Source organism: Xenopus laevis, chromosome 1L (assembly GCF_017654675.1).
Source record: "Xenopus laevis strain J_2021 chromosome 1L, Xenopus_laevis_v10.1, whole genome shotgun sequence".
NCBI lineage: Eukaryota > Metazoa > Chordata > Amphibia > Anura > Pipidae > Xenopus > Xenopus laevis.
In genome coordinates, this window is record NC_054371.1 from 106,813,756 (window position 1) to 106,833,993 (window position 20,238).

At 38.5% G+C, this 20,238-nt stretch overlaps 1 protein-coding gene across 1 annotated transcript in view; it reads right to left on the reverse strand.

Annotated features, from left to right (window-relative positions):
* rorb.2.L (RAR-related orphan receptor B, gene 2 L homeolog) overlaps positions 1-12,927 on the reverse strand; it is a 33,942-nt gene extending 21,015 nt beyond the window's left edge. Inside the window, exon 1 of the mRNA XM_018254474.2 lies at positions 12,375-12,927. Within this exon, the coding sequence (XP_018109963.1) occupies positions 12,375-12,381 (7 nt within the window). The 5' untranslated portion in view covers positions 12,382-12,927. The remainder of the gene's footprint in view (positions 1-12,374) is intronic.
* Between the last annotated feature and the right edge of the window lie 7,311 nt (positions 12,928-20,238).

Here is a 20,238-nt window from a genome sequence, read left to right on the forward strand (position 1 = left end):
TATCCTTCATCCAGGTTCTATGGCTTTGTATAGAAGTTACAAACAAAAAGAAACAAACTAATAAAGCAAAATATATGTATTTATTTTGAAGCATCCTTAAAGCATATGGTGGTCATCTAAGCTGAATTTAGCATTATCTGATAGCGGGTTCTAAAGCCCTTCATATTTTAGAAATTGATTGCTGGTAAAGAGTTGGAAGTTCAATTCATTAAATGTTGAGTTAAAAAATGTCAAATCCCAATTCTTACCCAATTTTGTAAATTCTCACCCATTCTTTCTTGCTCACATCCCTGGCCTCCCTCCTGGGGTTAGCTTACACACCTCTCCCCCCACCAGTGGTTGGCCTATATGTACATGTGCCTGTATATGTGCCTACAATGTATAGTTGTTCAATGTGCATTTTTAGCAATTTTAAATGTTATTTGTCATGTCTCTAGGTTTTATCTGCAATACAACTGTGTTTAATCTAGCAGTACCCCCACCCAAAAGTTGTATAGTTAAAATCCCTTAAAGGGGTGGTTCACCTTTATGTTAACTTTTAGTATGTTATAGAATGGCTAATTCTAAGCAACCTTTTAATTGGTCTTCATTATTTATTTTGTATAGGTTTTTAAATATTTGTCTATTTCTTCCGACTCTATCCAGCTTTCAAATGGGGGTCAGCTAAAAAAACATGCTCTGTAAGGCTACACATATTATTTTTACGTTTTATTACTCATCTTTCTATTCAGTCCCTCTCCTATTCATATTCCATTCTCATATTCAAATCAATGCATAGTTGCTAGGGTAATTTGAAGCCTAAAAACCAGATTGCTGAAACGGCAAAGTAAAGATCTGCAGAATAAAAGGTTAAATAACTCAAAAACCACAAATACTAAAAAATTAAAACCAATTGCAAATTGTCGCAGAATATTACTCTCTACATTATACTAAAAGTTAATTTAAAGGTGAACAACCCCTTTAAGGTAGATGCACTGTACCGCTTTGTACAAGGTTTTCTTTCCATAGGATTCCAAGATTCCCTGTCCACCACCAGGTAATAGCCCTGAGCAAACTCCAACAGAAAAGGGTAACACTTAGGGGCATATTAGTCAAGGGTCGAATTTTGAATTTGGAAAAAAATCAAATTCAAAAAGATCAACTGAAATTAAGTTCAAGTTTCTTTTGGTCGAATAGGTCTGTTTTCAATCGTACGATTTGAAGTAATAACGCATTCGATCAAATTCGAATCCATTTTTCAAAGTCCACCAATTGACTTCAGATAGGTTCTAGGAGGTCCCCCATAGGCTAAAACAGCAATTCGTCAGGTTTTAGATGGCGAATGGTCGAAGTCTAATTTTTTAAGAGACAGTACATGATAAATATCGATATTCGAATTTTCGATATTTTTTCAAATTCAAATCGAATTTGGATTATTCCCTAGTCGAGGTACACAAAAATAGCTTGAAATTTGAATTTTTTTAATTCGAAAATTCAGCTTGACCTTTGTTAAATCTGCACCTTAGACATGTACAGCTCAAAAGAGCAATCACAAGTATTATACACACTGATGAAGTAAACCTCTTGCCATTTTTCACTTGAAAATGAAAGATTATATACAGGCAGTCCCGAATTACATACACCAGACATACATACAACTCACACTTACAGATGGGGCTGTTACAGTAACATATTATGGTTTGCTTGGCCTTTATTAGCATTTAGCTTTAATAAACCACCTGCCCAATCCCCTCTGGTGTGTGCTGTCTACTGCGGAGCACAAAAAGGTAAAAGTAAATATGCACAAAAAGGTATATGTCTCAACTTACATACAAATTCAACTTAAGAACAAAGCTACAGACCTGATCTCGTACTTAACCTGGGGACTGCCTTTACTTATGAACTGGCAGTTCTCCACATGTCCACCAGATGTCCCTATTTTACAAATCATAGAAAAATCATCAGCTGACCTATAAATAAATTTACAAACACACACATAGTAAATAATTTATTATAAGTTTATTTAATTTTATGTACTTTTAACCATAAACCCTATAAAAAAGGTAGGGGTGGTTCACCTCTATTAATATGTGATAGAATGGCTAATTCTAAGCAACTTTTCATTTGGCCTTCATTATTTATGGGTTTTTTTATAAATTTTTAATTATTTGCCTTTTTCTTCTGACTCTTCTGCTTTCAAATGGGGGTCACTGACCCCCATCTAAAAAAGCAAAAAAGGCTACAAATGTATTGTTATTGCTACTTTTTATTACTCATGTCTTTATTCAGCCCCTCTCCTATTTATATTCCAGTCTCTTATTCAAACCAATGCATGGTTGCTAGGGTAATTAGGACCGTAGCAACCAGATTGCTGAAATTGCAAACTGGAGAGAATGAAAACCATTTGAAAATTGTCTCAGAATATCACTCTCTGCATCATACTAAATGTTAATTTAAAGGTGAACAACCCCTTTAATTGTAATCCTTTCCTGTGTCTTAAAATTGGGGGTATTAAACTTGCAGATATCTAGGAGTTTGTCATTGATACGTAAGCAGACAACTTGATAGACATGTTTTTTCTTCAAACACAGCCATTCCACACAATTGCTGGAGACCAGAAAAGTTGCAAATGCACACAGATTAGAGTGACATTTTGATGACTACAATACTTCACTAGATCTGGTTTGCTAAACCTTTTTCATGGCACTATTTGCATTTTCAGATTTTTCTTTAGAATTATGTTCATCATGCTTCTTATTTTTCTGTTAGTATCTCACATACATATATAGCCTTCATTTTACCCTGCAGCCCCTAAGATGACTAAAGAAAAAAGCACATTTTGTACCTGTGTTTCCACGACACTCAGGTTACCACATCATGTAAAATGACTGGGCCCCTACACCTGTGCACCTGATAGCTGCTCTTCTTTACTGTCCACACCCCTGTAACAAGACCCCTTTCACAATGCCATCACAAATAACAAAGAAAACAGTATAAATGTATTAAACATTTTCCTTTCTAGGTTTCACCAGTGCATCTCTGTTGGTTTTCTCCTTCACTCTTTGTTTCTTCGTAATATCTTTTTTTTTTTTGTATTTCCAAAACCTTCAATACTTCCTCTCTCCTTTTATATTGTATGCTTTGTTTTCATTTCTCTCTTTTCCCATTTTGCTTGTGTGACTCACTCATGCTCTCTAAGGGCAATGATAGACAGGATTGTTTGTGTCCAGCAGGAACAAAGTGCCTGAAAACACATTTTGATCCAGAAGAATGGAGATCTCTGCATGTAAGACACATTAAACATGTCAATCTCCATTCTTCTAGATGAAAAGGTATTTTTTGGCACTTTGCCGCCTGTATGGGAGGAGATTTTCAGCAGGTGATAACATACACAATTTCTTTCCCTAATGCTACTTATACATAAAAGATATCAAAGCAGTTAAACTTTGAACAAAAATATATGTACAGGTATGGAACCTTTTATCCAGAATGCTCAGGACCTGGGGTTTGTTCAGATAATCGGTATTTCGGTAATTTGAATCTCCATACCTTAAAGGAATAGTTCAGTATGAAAATAAAAACTGGGTAAGCAAAATAAAAAATGTTTTTAATATAGTTAGTTAGCCAAAAATGTAATATATAAAGGCTGGAGTGAAGAGATGTCTAATAAAACAGCCAGAATCCAACTTCCTGCTTTTCATCTCTATAACTCTGAGTTAGTCAGCGACTTGAAGGGGGGCCACATGGTACATTTCTGTCCAGTGAGTTTGCAATTGATCCTCAGCATTCAGCTCAGATTCAAAAGCAACAGATATGACCCATGTGGCCCCCCCTCAAGTCTCTGATTGGTTACTGCCTGGTAGCCAGGGTAACCAGTCAGTGTAAATCAAGAGAGCTGAAAAGCAGGAAGTAGTGTTCTGACTGACTTGTTATACATCAAATCACTCCAGCCTTTATACATTGCATTTTTGGCTAACTAACTATATTAGAAACATTTTTTATTTTGCACAGCCTATCTATTTACCCAGTTTTTATTTTTACACTGAACAATTCCTTTAAGTCCAGTAAAAAAACATTTAAACATTAAATAAACCTAATAGGGTTGTTTGGTCTCCAATAAGGACAGGGGGGCCTGAGGCCTGCCAGGGCTGCTGTTTCAGGTGCCCCCCGTCCCTGCCACAAAGCCCCTCCAGGCCCTCAGCCCCTGCCGCAAACCCCCCCTCGCACATTTGTACCTATTCTAATAATGTACATTGTTACATTTGCCGTGATTTTATTTTTTGAATGTAAGTGATGCAAATGGGTAGAAGAATGAAAAAAACAGGCTTGAAAAAAATCATGAAGGAGAGGTTTGGAAGCACAAAGATCATCGTAATATGGTACGTAAGGGATAATTAGCTGCAGGCTTGTAAGCTTACTGTCCCACCTCCTCTCAATTATCCTGTGGTTATATAAGAGGCATCTGCTGTGATTATGCGGAACACAACCTGGAAACTATTTCTCAATCTCAATTGGTTGGCAGGCATCAGAGGATTGTAGTTAGTGGTAGCCTAACCTGTCCATCAGGCTTTCTGTCCCACTGACACAATTTATCTGACTCTGAATAACATTCTGTTATGTAACCCTGAGATTAGAGCAGTTAACCCCTTTTTAGACTAAAGCTCAGGAAAAATAAATCCCACACACAGCAACAACAATGTAGCATTTTCTATGTACTCGCATATGTGCTCGCATGATATACACCTAAACCAATAAATTGCAGGAAAATAAAAAATATAAGACAATTAAACAGTTAAGAATGATTGTAAATGCCCTGTCATGTTAACTAGCAAAATTAAATAAACATCAAAAATCCACTGGTCACTTCAATTATATAATTTACAACAACAAATTGAAAATAAAGTATCACAAAGGGGGGGGGGGGTACCTTCCTTACATGAAAATATAATGTGAGTTCCACAGGCTAGAAACAGATTCAAGAGTGGTGCTATAGCTCATTATTTTAGATAAATAATGTTGATACGTAGGGATGACTATTCTTGCCAGTACAGTTTAGCTCTCAAACTCCAGGTTTTATTCATAGCCACACTGTTCACAAATCCATGCTAGAATTTTGAATGTTGAACCAGAAAAAAAATCACAGATATCATTATTATCCTCCCATTGCCTTTCTTATGAACCTTTGCATAGGAGCACTCTCCAGCCCTCTCCATGCCTATCTAAGAAGCTATCTGGAATAAATTGGCAACATATGAGTATTTTTTATTTTAAGAACAGTTGCAGCAGAGTTCAAAGGTGGCTAAGCTAACTAGATAGGGCAAGGTATATGATATTGCAGAGCTGAAAAATGCATTTCAGCAAGATTTTGTGGTTCTGTAAATGTATACGCTCCAGTTTCGCTCATCAGTATTGATGAAAAACATATTTCCAAATTCAATTCCCCCACAGACTTCTATTTGGGTTTTAATGATATAAACCATGAGATAGGGTTTTCAGAATCTGACCCAAAAGAGCCAGCTCATTCAAACATCATGCACACCTCACACACTCAACACAACCAACACACAATTGTGCAAGGCATTTGTATACAATTATTTCATGAAATTATGGGAGGGTGTTTATCAAGCTTTATTGTGAAAGGCAGTCAAGTGCCAACACCCTTGCAGCACAATAATGCCTATTAGGTGATGCTCTAACATAACAACTGTTGTGTCTCTCTAGAAGAAAAAAAGCTGGCCACTTGGTGATGGTAATGAACTGATACCTTAAACATTGCCACGTAGAGAGCATATCCTGGTTATTGTTGTTCTACCCAGTGTAGTTGTAGAGCCTCCCTCCTTTAAACTGCCAGTCCACATAGAGGCTGCCAAATAGCTATTCTCTAAATTCTGGAATCTATAGTCCAAGAAACAAAGTGGCAGGTATACTAGATACTATTGCACTCCGAAAATATATATTGTATATTTAGGTGGTGTTTTGTATATCACAAAAAATAATTTGTGATAAAGTCTGTAATATGGCACAACGGTGAATATGAAAATTTTACTTCATAAATTCCACTATGTTTACCAAGTGATTTGCATTTTGCTAGATATGTCTATAAACCATATTTACCCATTTAATATTCTACAGGATATCTATTTTTCAAATGTATATGGTACAGTATCTGTATGATTGAGCTGATTGACACAAGTGATCAGACTCCTCATCTACTTCCTGCCCTAACTTTGTGAACTGTTAATTTTTTTTACACAATTCTAAAGGTTTACACATGTATATATCCAATTTCTGCCAATATATTGCACATTTCAAATGTTTACATATTTATTGTGTATTCTAAGTGCCTTTTTGGGATATGTATTAGCTGGAGCCACGTTGTCTCGTCTTATATCTTGAGATGAAATATAATTATTTGTTGTGAAATATTGAATTTGATAAAAATATACTTTGTTGAGGCATATTATAAAATTTCCCATGTGTTTTGGCCATACAAACACCATATGACAATACATATGTGGTACGCTCATTTGTGTTTCATGGATATAAACAACATTTTTTCTCAGTATTATAAAACATTAAATTTTTTTTAGAGATTTATAGCCAAATATATCAAGAAAAAATGCCCTAAAGTAATAGTACACAAAATGATGAAAATAGCTTGGCAGCTAGTACATGCATTTGTTGGCATTGAGGGTTAAATTCACCAGTGCCCGAAGCAGAAAACCTCTGCCTGTCAACTATGGTACCTGATCAATTAAAATACAGGACAACTTTAAAATGTAATTGGCAGGGCATCACTTAACTGCATCTGATCACTTCTGAGGGGAACTGGACAGGGAGGAGATTCAAGCAGCTGTCAAAATTTCCTGCCCAGTCCACAGTGGAGTTGCAGCCAGCAGGCAGCATTCCACCTCCTGATCGCTGCCACAATAGGCCCAGGCCTTTGTGGCCTGACCACAAATCAGAGTCTGCCTACAAATCTGGGCCTGCCTAGGATCAATTCCAAAAAGCAGGCACCTAGGAAGCATATCTGCTGTCTAGGACCCTTGACCTCCAGCTGCCAAAACTCTGGGATGTCAGGTGTCCCTGACATCCAGCTCAACAGGATAATAGCACACATTTACACACAATACAAACTTTTCTAGCAGCTTTTTTCTCTATTATACATGCGGTTGAACATGCATGCATGCATGCATACTTGTAAGACTTTCTCATCAGCATTTATTTATTTTTTATTACAGAATAAAAATAATCAGAGGGTCCGGCTCCCAAAAGCTTACCCTCTTTTACCTAGTTTATACACATGCGCACACACTTTTTTCTTTTCTAAAAAAAAGTTACCATTTAACGTGTTGTTTTTATCCAAAATTTGTTTATTGCACAGTGTGACTAGTGCACCAGGTATTTTCACCAGTAATCACCCAATCAATTGAATTTTTAAAGGGATTTTTCACATGAGTTAACTTTTAGCATGATGTAGAGAGAGATATTCTGAGACAATTTGTAATTAGTTATCTAGCTTTTTATTTGGCAGCCCTCTGGTTCAGTTTGCAATTTCAGCAATCTAGTTGCTAGGGTCTAAATTACCCTAGCAAGCATGCATTGATTTGAATAAGAGACCGGAATATCAATAGTAGAGGGTCTGAATAGAAAGATGGGTAATACAGTTATAGCAATAATAATAAATTAGATGCATTCTAATTAGGAAAAAGGGATTATACAGCATGTGCCGAAACATACAATATGTATGTTACAGTGGTCCTCATGAAAAACTGGTGTGCATTTGAAGTACAATGTAAATGCAGCTTAAAAGACCATGGGGAAGACAGCAGTGCACTTATGATAACTTTTACATGGCACCCTAGTCAAAATGTTTCAGTCTTTGGAGACTGTCAATACCCAAGAGACAGATTTACCGCAGTTCACAAAAAGACAGAAAAATTGAATTGTTGATAAATGCTGTTACCTTCTATCTTTCTATTACAATGTGTGTCTCAAATAAAGCATAATTAAATATGAAGAAATACAGATCAAAAGCAATAGAGAAAATGGATATGAACATAAGATAAGAATCAGGAGGTAAGTGGGCAGTGTGCAGTGGTGTTTACAGACTCAGTTTAGCACTGGGATATTACTACGTGGATAGCAATGGCCAGTTTCAGTGGTTACATTCGTTTTATATCCACCTTTTCATGTAATAACTTATTTGAAGTATGATCATATGCTTGCCACAATACACATAAAAGCTAAAAATAGCAACACCTAATTAAATATACATATTATTCAAGTTTCATATTGCATCACAATATCTCGGTCTGAATCCAATAATTATAGACTGCACTTAATATTGGCCTAAAATAAGTATGTAATGAGAAGGGATGTATACATTTCTTTGCACTAGGATATAAATAAGTTTGTAAGGCAAGTTGTACATGTAAATTCAGAGCTGTATGCAACAATATATATACACACATATATATATATATATATATATATATATATATATATATATATATATATACATAATGTAATAATAAACCTAAAACCTTTATATAACATTGTTGATAGTTGCAAACTAAGTGCTCATATTGTTACTAAATAATGATGGGTGAATTTGAGAAACGGCGCCGTTTTTGGCAATCTTTAAGTTTATCATCCAGCCCCTGCCAAAAGGCTGCTACCTGCATAACACGGGATGAGGTTGGTGCCACAACAAGACCATCAAAAACTTGCAACACATCTCCACAAATGTGCTGGCCTTATAGAGCAGTGAACTGTTCTTCTCCCTCTGTTGTCATATATATACACCATACCTGCTAACAAAGTTTAACAGTGGAGCACTAGTTAACAAAGTCTGCAGGTCAGAGTACCCAAAAGTAGACAGATTATAGGTTTCTCTAGGTGTCACAGAAACTTGAACAGTGGAATGCTGCATCTCATAAGAGTCCATGCATACAGAAAAACATTGCAGGTTTTTGCCAGTACAGATGGTGCTGCCTTGGTGAAGTCTATGCAGGGGCGATCCTACCCAATTTGCCGCCCGAGGCGGGCTTAGTTTTTGCTGCCCCCGCCTCCCCACGGCACTCACCTTCAGCGCCAGACGGGGGTCGCCGGGGGGTCCACGTCACTAGTGCAGAGAGCGCGATCGCACTCTCTGCACTAGAAGAGCAGAATTTCCGGGTTTAAAACCGGAAATTCGGCTCTTAGTTACCAGGAGCGGGATTTTTGCCGCCCCTGGCAACCAGGGGGCGCTGCCGCCTGAGGCGAGTGCAACGTACCGTATATACTCGCGTATAAGCCGAGATTTTCAGCACCCAAAATGTGCTTGAAAATCCTACCTCGGCTTATACGCGGGTCAGCTGCCTTACCAGTAAATTTGTAGAGATCATGAATCCCACATGATCTGTAGCTGTGCCTGCACTCCGGATTGGGCCCGCAACCCATCCATGGGACCCCGATCCTAAGGAGCCAACGGGGAACATCCCCCTCCCAGCCAGAAACACGCCGCGAAGAAAGGGGAACAGCGCAAGGAGTGTGTGTCACGCTGCCGGTGGTGCGCACGCTGACGTCATCAGCTCAGCGACGTGACAACTGCAGCAGGAACGCTACCGGTGGTGCGCACGCTGACATCATCAGCTCAGCAATGTGACAACGGCTGCAGGAAGCAGTATCCCGGCTCTCCCCTTCTGCCTGCCAGCATCTCCGGGCTGCCCCTACCTCAGCGATCGATTAAACTTTGAAGGGGTCCAGCAGCAGAGAGCAGCTTCCCCTCCCACCCACTAACAACTCTGGGCAGCCCGGCCCCACCAGTGTAAAATCTTTGAAGGCGATCAGCGCCTACTACAGGGAGCAGCTTCCTGACTCTCCCCTCCCATTGGAGCAAATTTACCGGTAAGGCAGCTGTCTTCTTAATATATCTATTTCATCTACCAGAGGTTTTTTTTTTATCATTGTATGATGAATTAATGTTTTAAGCATCATGGCTTGATTTTTAACATTAAACCGACTGTTTGATATTTCTGAGACTTTTCTGAGTTGTGTCTAGGTTTATACTCGAGTCAATAAGTTTTTCTGGTTTTCATAGGTAAAATTAGGTACCTCGGCTTATACTCGGGTCGGCTTATACACGAGTATATACGGTAGTACTGTCAGGGACACTGGCAGGTTTTGGACTCGTATTTCACAGCATTGTACAATAGATGGATGAATACATAACATGTGTATTACATACAAAAATACAAAGAGAACCCTGTTCAATAGAGCTTGCATACAAAAAGCTACAACAATAAAAATATCTGAAGAATTATTGTGCCAGATTCACTAAAATGTATTATTTAATTCAAAATGAGCAATATCATAACAACTTTGAATGAACTGAACTGATTCAGAACTATTTTTTCTAAATCTATTTTAGATCAGTAAGCTAGGAAGGAAAATATGCACTTTGGTTTGATTAGTACAGGTGGGACCTGTTATCCAATGCTCATGGCCTCGGGTTTTCCACATATCCGGTTGTTTCTGTAATTTGGATCTTCATACCATAAGTCTACTATAAAATCACTGAAACATCAATTAATTAAAACCAATAGGACTGTTTGCCTCCAATAAGTATTAAGTAAATCTTAGTGTCAAGTACATGGTACTGTTTTATTGTTATAGATAAAACTCATTTTTAAAAATTAGCATTATTTGCCAAAAAGAGAGTCTACGCTTTCCCATAATTCTGAATTTTCTGGATAACATGTTCCCAAATAACTAGGGATGCACCAAATCCACTATTTTGGATTTAGCTGAACCCCCAGATCCTTCGGGAAAAATTTGCCGGAATACCGAACCGATGGAAAGGGGGGGGGAGTTTACTTCCTTGTTTTGTGACAAAAAGTCACGTGATTTCCCTCCCCACCCCTAATTTGCATATGCAGATGCATATGCAAATTAGGGTCCGGCTTCGGTTCGACCGGGCAGAAGGATTCGGCCGAATCCAAATCCTGCTATAAAAGGCCAAATCGCAAACCGAATCCTGGATTCGGTGCTTCCCTACAGATAACAAATCCCATACCTGTAACAGTCAATAGATTCATTCATGGAATTCATCTTTACAGACTGGCCATTTTTATTGGGGTCTAAAATTTCAAATAACTGGTAGATTTATACAGATTGAATTGTTTAACTTGCTTATATAATCAATCAGAAACAGTGACATTGATGGCCAGTTGCATGTGATTGATACAAAAATCTGACAGTTGACAATCCCGCATATTTTCCAATTCAGTCTTTAATAAATCTTCCCTTTCTTTCTTTCTTTCTTTCTTTCTTTCTTTCTTTCTTTCTTTCTTTCTTTCTTTCTTTCTTTCGGACGCACTTTTACTAAAAAGAGAAAAGTAGAAAATGGGGGTTTGGTGCTTAGTTGTTAGGCACCTCCCAGTGATTCTAGTTGCTAACCTCCTACCCAGGGTCAGTGTAAGTGCCACAATTTTCTACCTTGCCCCTGGCATCCAGTAGTACAAAACTGATTTCTGTACAGTGCCCAGCTTCAATAGGTTCAGGAGATGCCTTAAAAAATGGAAGAAAATGGCATTGTGCATTCACGTACAAAGGGCTTTTTGAAAAAGAGGTGCATTGACCTGGGTTAGGAGGTATGCTGGTGGATGCTTAAAAGTGATTCTACCTTCCATTTTATGTTGGTGTGGTCCTACTCCCCAACCCTTACAGCTTTAGGAGAAGCCCCCACCCCACCCAATGCTCTATGCAAGGTGCCTGCAGACAATCTGCACAGTTGGGAAACAGAGATGTTCTGCGTGAAACCCTACCGCTTTGCTGGTATTCCCCTGGTAACTAACTTGGTGCAAGACTCTTCTTTCAATATGCATAATTAAAGGTGACGAGCAGAAGTTTACATTTTTACATTTTTACACTAATTTGAATGGCCTGGTTATGATTTCAAAGTGATATTTAATGATACACCTAAGACTATCATTCTGCATCAGTTCCACCCTCATAAATATGAGTCAGTGGGACATAGTTGTGTTCCCAGGTAGGGGACCATGCTCCCTTCAGATACACCATACAAAATATCATGGCACAGTGTATACCCAATGCATAGAGAAAAAAGATATTCAGAACTGAAATAAAAAACATAGTTTAAAAGAACAGTATGCCAAAGAGAATAACTTTACACATAGAAAGGGGCTAGTTCCCCTTGGAGTTACCCTTGGCTTCAGCAGAGGAACATGATAGTATGGTAACACAATAAAACTTAAAATGCACCAATCACGTATTATTCGGACTATTAGTGGTTCTTTAGCATCTATTACATACATAAACCGAAAGATATATACACACAAAATTATTTTCATTCAATTCCAAGTAAACATTGACCAGAATACTTTGCTTACCTCTCATGGTGATGTTAGGATGGGGTTAACTCAAACATGAATGATATATCGCTTTACGTTTGCTGGTTAGACCAGGGGGAGGGTGGATGTGCAACTTGGTTCTTTTCTAATGCTGTGCAACAGTAGAATGCAGCCTTAACGCGTCCTTTAGAACAGCTAATAACGGGTTCTTTTTCTCAGAAACTTAACGCGCTCTTTCAGCTCTCCAGCGCTCAACCTGACCAACAAGCAGAGTGGCGCAGCGCTAAAGTGACAGCACCAGTCTTACAGTTGTGTATGGCACACACGCAGCCTGTTAGGTTGGCTCACTAGGTTGCACGTTCAGATGATGACACAGTATACAGAACCCCTTGTTAATCTTAATAGGATTAGCCCAGCAGGACTCGCATAGTTTTCCTGATTCCGTGCGGTTCAATGAGCTTGCACTTCAATTCTGTATCCTGAAAAGTAACGTCCCGGTCCTGTCCGTACTCCAGTCCTCCCAGCTGTCAAACTACTTCTCCAGTTTCGTATTTGCCAATTGCCAGTAGCTCCTCCTGACAGGAACTCCCTTTTTTTTTTTGCTCCACGCCTTTTCTTCTTTGAACGTAGTTGTTGGTAACCCTCCCCTATTGACGTGTGAGGTGCCCAGCCCCCTGTCAGCTGTTAGTCCAGTGTTCTAGCACGCTGCCTTAAAGGGCTTGTTTGCCTTTCCTTACTGCTACCAACACAATTATATATTATCTTCCCCTAAGCACGCTAACCTATGTAATCTGTCTTGATTTAGCTGAATGCTCCATTTAAAATATATCATAATATATGTCCTGAGCCAGGTCTGGACTGAGAGTCAAAATAGGCCCTGGCCTATCAGCTACCCAGAGGCCCAATCAGTCCACACAGAGGCCCAAACAGCCCCACCAGCCCATAAAATACTGACTTTTTATGGCATTTTATAGTGGCCCCTCTGGCATTTGCCCAGAACCCACAGATTGCTAGTCCGGGCCTGAGTGGCACTGGAGAAAGTTTTCCAGGGGACGGAACATATATCATGTAAGCAGTATGGGTGACATAGGAGCATCCAGACGTGAGACTATAAAACCGGAACCCGGAAGTCGGCATTTGAAGGTGGCGGGCGGGCGGGGAGAGCAGGAGAAGAGTTCAACCCGCAACCGCCCACCGTGAGGAGCAGTGCGAGGTCAACCCAAACCCACCCGATCGGGTCGGCCCACACAGCACTAGTCAGTGGCCAATTTGAAAAAGCAGTAGAAGAAGGAACAACAGTGAAAAAACTTGAAATAAATAATAAAGACCGATTGCAAAGTTGCTAGGAATAGGACATTTTATAACATACAGAACATTAAACTTAAAGGTGACACCCCTTTCCTTTAATTATGTGGTTAGCTATCATTCAACTATTACATAATAGGTGTAGCAGTATGACTCAACCATTCCAGAGACTTGGGACTGATTGCATGCCCAGAAATTCTGTATAATATGGTCTGTATGCTTTATGAAAAGTCTAATAGTGATACACTTACTGTATCTGTAGTTTAATTACTACAGTGTAATTCAGTCACTTGTGGGCACTGAGTATCATTCAAGTATTGAACATTTCCTGAACATTGTGCTTTGACTGTTTAACCACTTGTGTTCTTCATAAGTGGTTTTACTTGACTTTACCTGTCTATGTGAGCTCTGGTTATACTGCGTAATTGTTTTTATATTTTGTTTGTTTTTGACATGTAAAATGTTACTCAGTTTGACAAAGGTAATTTATACCACTGTTTTGATTGACTTTTCTTATTAATTGCTGTTAAACGTTTTTGACTGGGAACATTTTATGGTGAGCATCCTTGATGTTCAAAGTGCATATATAGTCCTCCAGGGCTGTCTCTGCTCATACTAACCCTAATTACTCCATCTTGAATTACTGGGCTTTAAAGTATGCCCTGGACAGTTGGAGCACATCAGATTAGTAATTGAGGATTCAAGGATCTTGATTAAGAACTGTGAATAGAATGCTTTTCCCTGTTCCTGGAACAAAACCTGCATCACTACCTTCTGGAACAGCAATTGAGGCCTGTTTCTTCTTGCCCGAGTCTGGGTTCCTGGTGTAATTGGACCTTGAACCTCTAGTATATAATGCCGCTGAATGATGTCAAGATCCCGACGATCAGCTATAGATTTTTTAAAGATGCCCTAACACTGACTGAGCACTCTGGGCTCCTAGGCATCAACAACTACAGAAAGATTTCTAAACCTGAACTGTTTAGTGTCACTGTAAAGATTCCCTAAGAAAATTCAAGGTGACAAGCTCCTATGCACGAATTTGAAGGACTGAATCATTACTGTTATAGGGCTTCTGAACCTCTAGGCTGGTACAGTAAGTTCACTATATAAAATATGCCATATCTAGTCCTAATCATTTTTAGAGTTTAGTTCTCTTTAAATCACCCAAAGGGACCCATGTGCCATTGTCCTAAGAAGCAGAGTTATATTAGGTATGGGGAGGTCAGCCACAATACCAGTTGGGGCGAATGCTTATTTACTGTCCTAGATACTCATTAAAACTGTAGTTAATTGTTGTTTAAAATATAGTTTGAGATATTATTATGAGTAAAGGAACCAGAAAACATTTTATATCACAAAATCTGTAAAACTCTGAACTTTTATGAAAAAAAAAACATAATAGCACAGCACCTAGAAACATTCTACAAGATTGCTAGAAACATTCATATGAGGATATGTAACTCTCCTTTCTCTTGTTATGTATTTATCATATCAAAATTCATTTAGGATTGCAATTGCAATCTGAGCTGGCTATGGATGGGCCAATCAGATATCATGGAACTTCCTGGCCCACTGACCCAGATTGCAGTGATGTAAGGTAATATGTCGTAAGTATTCAAGTTACAAAACCAGTTTTGACAAATGAAAAAGGAAAAAATATCAGGAAATAAAAAATAAAATGAAAAAGAACACAATGGTCTGAATGAAAGACGAAGAGAGACTGCTGGAGTGAAAAAATCTGGGTGAGAAAAAAATGAACATTATGGAATCCATAGAAATATACTGACATACCAATTAGGGATACACCGAACCCAGGATTCGGGAAGGATTCAGCCTTTTCAGCAGGATTCGGCCGAATCCTTCTACCCGGCCAAACCAAATCTGAATCCTAATTTGCATATGCAAATTAGGGGTGGGGAGGGAAATCGTACGATTTTTTGTCAGAAACCAAGGAGGTAAAAAATCTTATCCCCTTCTCACCCTAATTTACATATGTAAATTAGGATTTGGTTCAATATTTGGCCGAATCTTTCATGAAGGAATCAGGCGTTCGGCCGAATCCAAAATAGTGGATTCGGTGCATCCCTAATACAAATATGTAGATCCCCTGTTTGAAATAAATTATAAATGCTTGTATAATTTTATAGTTGTAGAACAATTACATTTATATTAAAATTTAGGGGAAATATACAAGGAAGGCCACATAATATTACAGTATTGAAGGGCGTGATTTAGAATCAAGCAAGGGTTTCAAGTCATCGTAACATGGGTAGGGGGCACATGAAGCAGGAGAGTGCGGGACCCTTGGTATCAGAGGTAGCTAAGCAATTTGATTTCAAATTACAGTACTAGAAGTTTGTGGCAGCATGGTTTGATGAGCAATAGATCTTTCCAAATTTAACATTCTTTTGAGAGATGGTATTTATGCTGGAGGCCTGAAATCAAAAGAATTTGCAGGTTATTGTAATTCGTTCTGCTTTGCATTTGAATGAGAATGTCTCTCCTTAACCAAAGTGTTTTTTAGTGGATCCACTTCCTTGGCTCTTCATATTCTGATTCTGAATATTCTGAAAAACCCTAAATTATACTGATGAGCCCCAATATGACTCCAGTCTGCATTTTGAAATCTGAACAGATTACTGTCCTGGCTGTGCTATAAAACCCAAAAGATGAGGATCAGTCTAAAGGGTATTTTATTTAAATGGACATTTTTAGGAGTGATCCTGGGCTTCCTTCCCGAAATATTTTTGAGCCCCTGCAATCTGGCTTACGCCCACTACACTGAACAGAAACTGCAATGACCAACGTAACCACTGACACAGTTGAACGCCTTAGTCTTTTAGACATTTTAAATTCCACTGCCGTTCGTGACACTGATCATCCATGGTTTAAATCTTACTCTTTTCAATGCTCCTTTAAAGTTTTTTTGAGCTTTCATAGCAGAACTTCCATATAATAGAGTGAGTTCTAATACATATCTTCTAGGCAAAAGGAGCCCCCCTAAAAGATATATTGGATCATTCACCCAACTCCTGAATGAAGACAGAATGAAGAGAAACAGATGCTGAGAAAGGAACAGTGAATATAAACTTGATTGTTTCAGAAACATACAGAATTTTTATTGTATTTCTTACTTACTTATGAGGAAGCTTATATAAAATTTCCATTTTTGCAATAGATCCCCTTTAAAGTCCCTCTGGTGTTCTCACTCTTTACAACTTTTTTAGAAAACATATTCATTCATTTATTCAGTATAGAGGCCAATACCACTTATATACTGCTGCAGCTTTAAGTTAATTAAGTATGAGAAGACCATGTTTATAATGATTGCGGGAAACATGGGAAAATGTTGTCATTCTTTCTTGCCATTGCACACACATTTTGTAAATAATTATTGCATTTTCTAGACCTTTAGGAACAGAAAAGACTAAGACATAGTATTAGGGATGCAACAAATCCAGGATTCGGTTTGGATCCTTCTGCTTGGCCGAACTGAATCCGAATCCTAATTTGCATATGCAAATTAGGGGCGGGAGGGAAATTGAGTGACTTTTAGTCACAGAACAAATAAGTAAAAGATGTTTCCCCTTCCCACCCCTAATTTGCACCTAATTTGCATATGCAAATTAGGATTCAGATTTGGGTTTGGTATTCAGCCGAATCTTTCACAAAGGATTTGGGGGTTCGGCCGAATCCAAAATAGTGGATTCGGTGCATCCCTACATAGTATTGAAGGCTATATCTAGATCAGCGTCTAGTCTAATAGAATGGAGGGAGCACCTCTGTCCTTGGAATTCCTATGTAGAGATAGAGAACCTTCCTGGAAATATGGGGAGGAAGACAGAAAGAGATGGAGGACCCCCACCCCAGAACAATAGTTAGCCATCTACTTCACAGTGACCTGAACAGGGAAATAGGCAAGTAATGTTGAAGGAGGTGGGATCTCAGTGACCTTTGGAACAGGATTAGCCCACACTGGTGAATTGTCTGCCATAAGTGGCTATAAAAAGAAAATGAATCAAATTTTCCTTGAATTTAAATGTTCCTGTAGTTTACATCATATTTAACCTAACTACCAAAAAAAAAGTTCTACTGTACTTTATGAAAGTCACATGCCTCTAATTTTAAAACCATTGGCTAATACTTTGCATATTACATTGAACTATTTTGGCATCCTGTCTGCACCTAAAATCAGATAATGATATATCAGCAGCTTGGCCATTGTTTAGCTTTACTCATATTAACATACAGATATGTCACACCTAACAATCAGATGTACTTTTGCATATCCAGCGCATATCCTAATGCCCACTGATAATAATAAGTTGTACATTTCCTCATATTTTCATGCTATAGATGAAATTATAAATTAAAATGAAAAAGGAAGATAATTATCTATGCTCAACCGATATACAGTACAACCCCTATACATTTCTCAGCCTATCGCACACAAAGCATTTCATAATGTACTTTGCTTTCATGTTTGCCTGTGTTATAAAACATTGTTTGTTTGACAGGTTATCACACATACTGTGTTCTTGATAGGTTACTAGGTCAGTGGCTCTGTTTCTCGTTCAAAACCAAGTAAGGATAACAAAGATAAAGGAATTGACGCCATTTGTTATGTGGTGATCAAAGGAACCATAACGGAGGGTGTGGGTGGGCACAAGTGTTTTCTCTGTGATCTTCACCTTTGATATATCCAGGTTAACCTTTTAGACACCATCCATATTGCCCAAACAGCTATTTAATGTATCAATTTAAATGTTTTGGTGATTAAGAAATGATCAGAAGACTAACTTTAATTTTTTGTGCCTCCACCTGTTGTCTCTCGCTATAATTTATTTCACTGATATGATATCCCAAACCTCAATCTGTCTTTTCTCTTTATTTTGCTTTTTGGATTTTGCATTGTACAACACAAGAATTCAAAGCATGTACATTTGCATTCTAAAAACTGGTTATATATTCTGAGAACAGCTTAGTATTGTAGTGCATTATATAAGGACCCTGCCCCCAGCAAAATATATATATATCTCCAATACATATCATTATATAATGCAGAACATACTCCTTAATGCCTGCAAACTCCTATAACCCTATGGATCATTAGTTTCTAAATAACAGAACCCCTATCAACTCTTGCACACAGTATTTTTAAATGTGCATTGTGAGTTGTGAGTTGTAACAGATACAGAAAAGGCAAATGTGCTTAATCAGTTCTTTTATTCAGTGTATACAATAGAGGAGTCTGAGTTCCCGGGCTCACTTTATAGCTGCACTAATGGTTCAGCTCAATCTAGTCAGTGGCTGACTCAGGATATGATTCATAAAGCTTTAATAAAAATGTAATGTAAACAAGGGTTCTAAGAGAGCTTAGTTCAGTTTTAGACCAGCCCCTATTTCTGATTTTCTCAGATTCACTTTCATCTGGTATGGTGCCTATGGATTTGAGAAAAGCTGACGTTATTCCAATATTTAAAAAGGGATTACGATCTCAGCCTGGCAATTATAGGCCAGTAAGTTTGACATCTGTGGTGGGTAAATTATTTGAAGGCTTGTTAAGGGATCACATTCAAAATGTTGTCCTAGTCAATGGCATTATGAGCAGCAATCAGCATGGCTTTATGAAGGATAGGTCATGTGAGACAAATTTGCTTTTTATGATGAGGTAAGTAAGATGCTGGACAGTGGGGGGGGGCAGTAGATGTGATCTATTTGGATTTTGCCAAACCGTTTGATACTGTGCCCCACAAATGACTGCTTTCTATACTAAGGTCTGTTGGGCTTAATGAAGTCGTTTGCACATACAGTAGATAGGAAACTGGCAACAGGATCGGGTACAGAGGGTGATTGTTAATGGTACATTGTCTACTTGGAGTAAGGTTCTTAGTGGGGTCCCTCAGGGCTCGGTATTGGGTCCACTTTTATTTAACTTAATGACTTAGGGGAGGATATTGTAAGCAATGCATCAGTGTTTGCAGATGACACAAAATTATCCAGCCCAATTAATACCATCCAGGATGTGGCATCCTTGCAACACGATCTTGACAAACTGGCAATCTGGGCAGCTAAGTGGCAGCTAAGTGGCAAATGAGATTCAATGTTAATAAATGTAAAGTCATGCACCTGGGATATAAGAATATCCAAGCCACTTATACCCTTAATGGGACTGCACTAGGCAAATCCATTATGGAAAAGGACCTTGGAGTCCTTGTAGATGATAAACTTGGCTGTAGCAAGCAATGCCAGTCAGCAGCATCAAGGGCAAATAAGGTCTTGAGCTGTATTAAAAGGGGCATGGGATGAGGGGGTCGCTCTTCCACTGTATAGAGCACTTGTAAGGCCCCATCTAGAATATGCCGTACAGTTTTGGTCTCCATCACTCAAACAGGACATTATTGTATTAGAGAGGGTACAGAGAAGGGCAACTAAGCTGGTAAAAGGTATGGAAAATCTTAGCAATGAGGAAAGACTGGCCAAATTGGAGATGTTCACGCTGGAGAAGAGGTGCTCAAGGGGTGATATGATAACTATGTATAACTATATAAGGGGATCGTATAATAATCTCTCTAATGCTTTATTTACCAGTAGG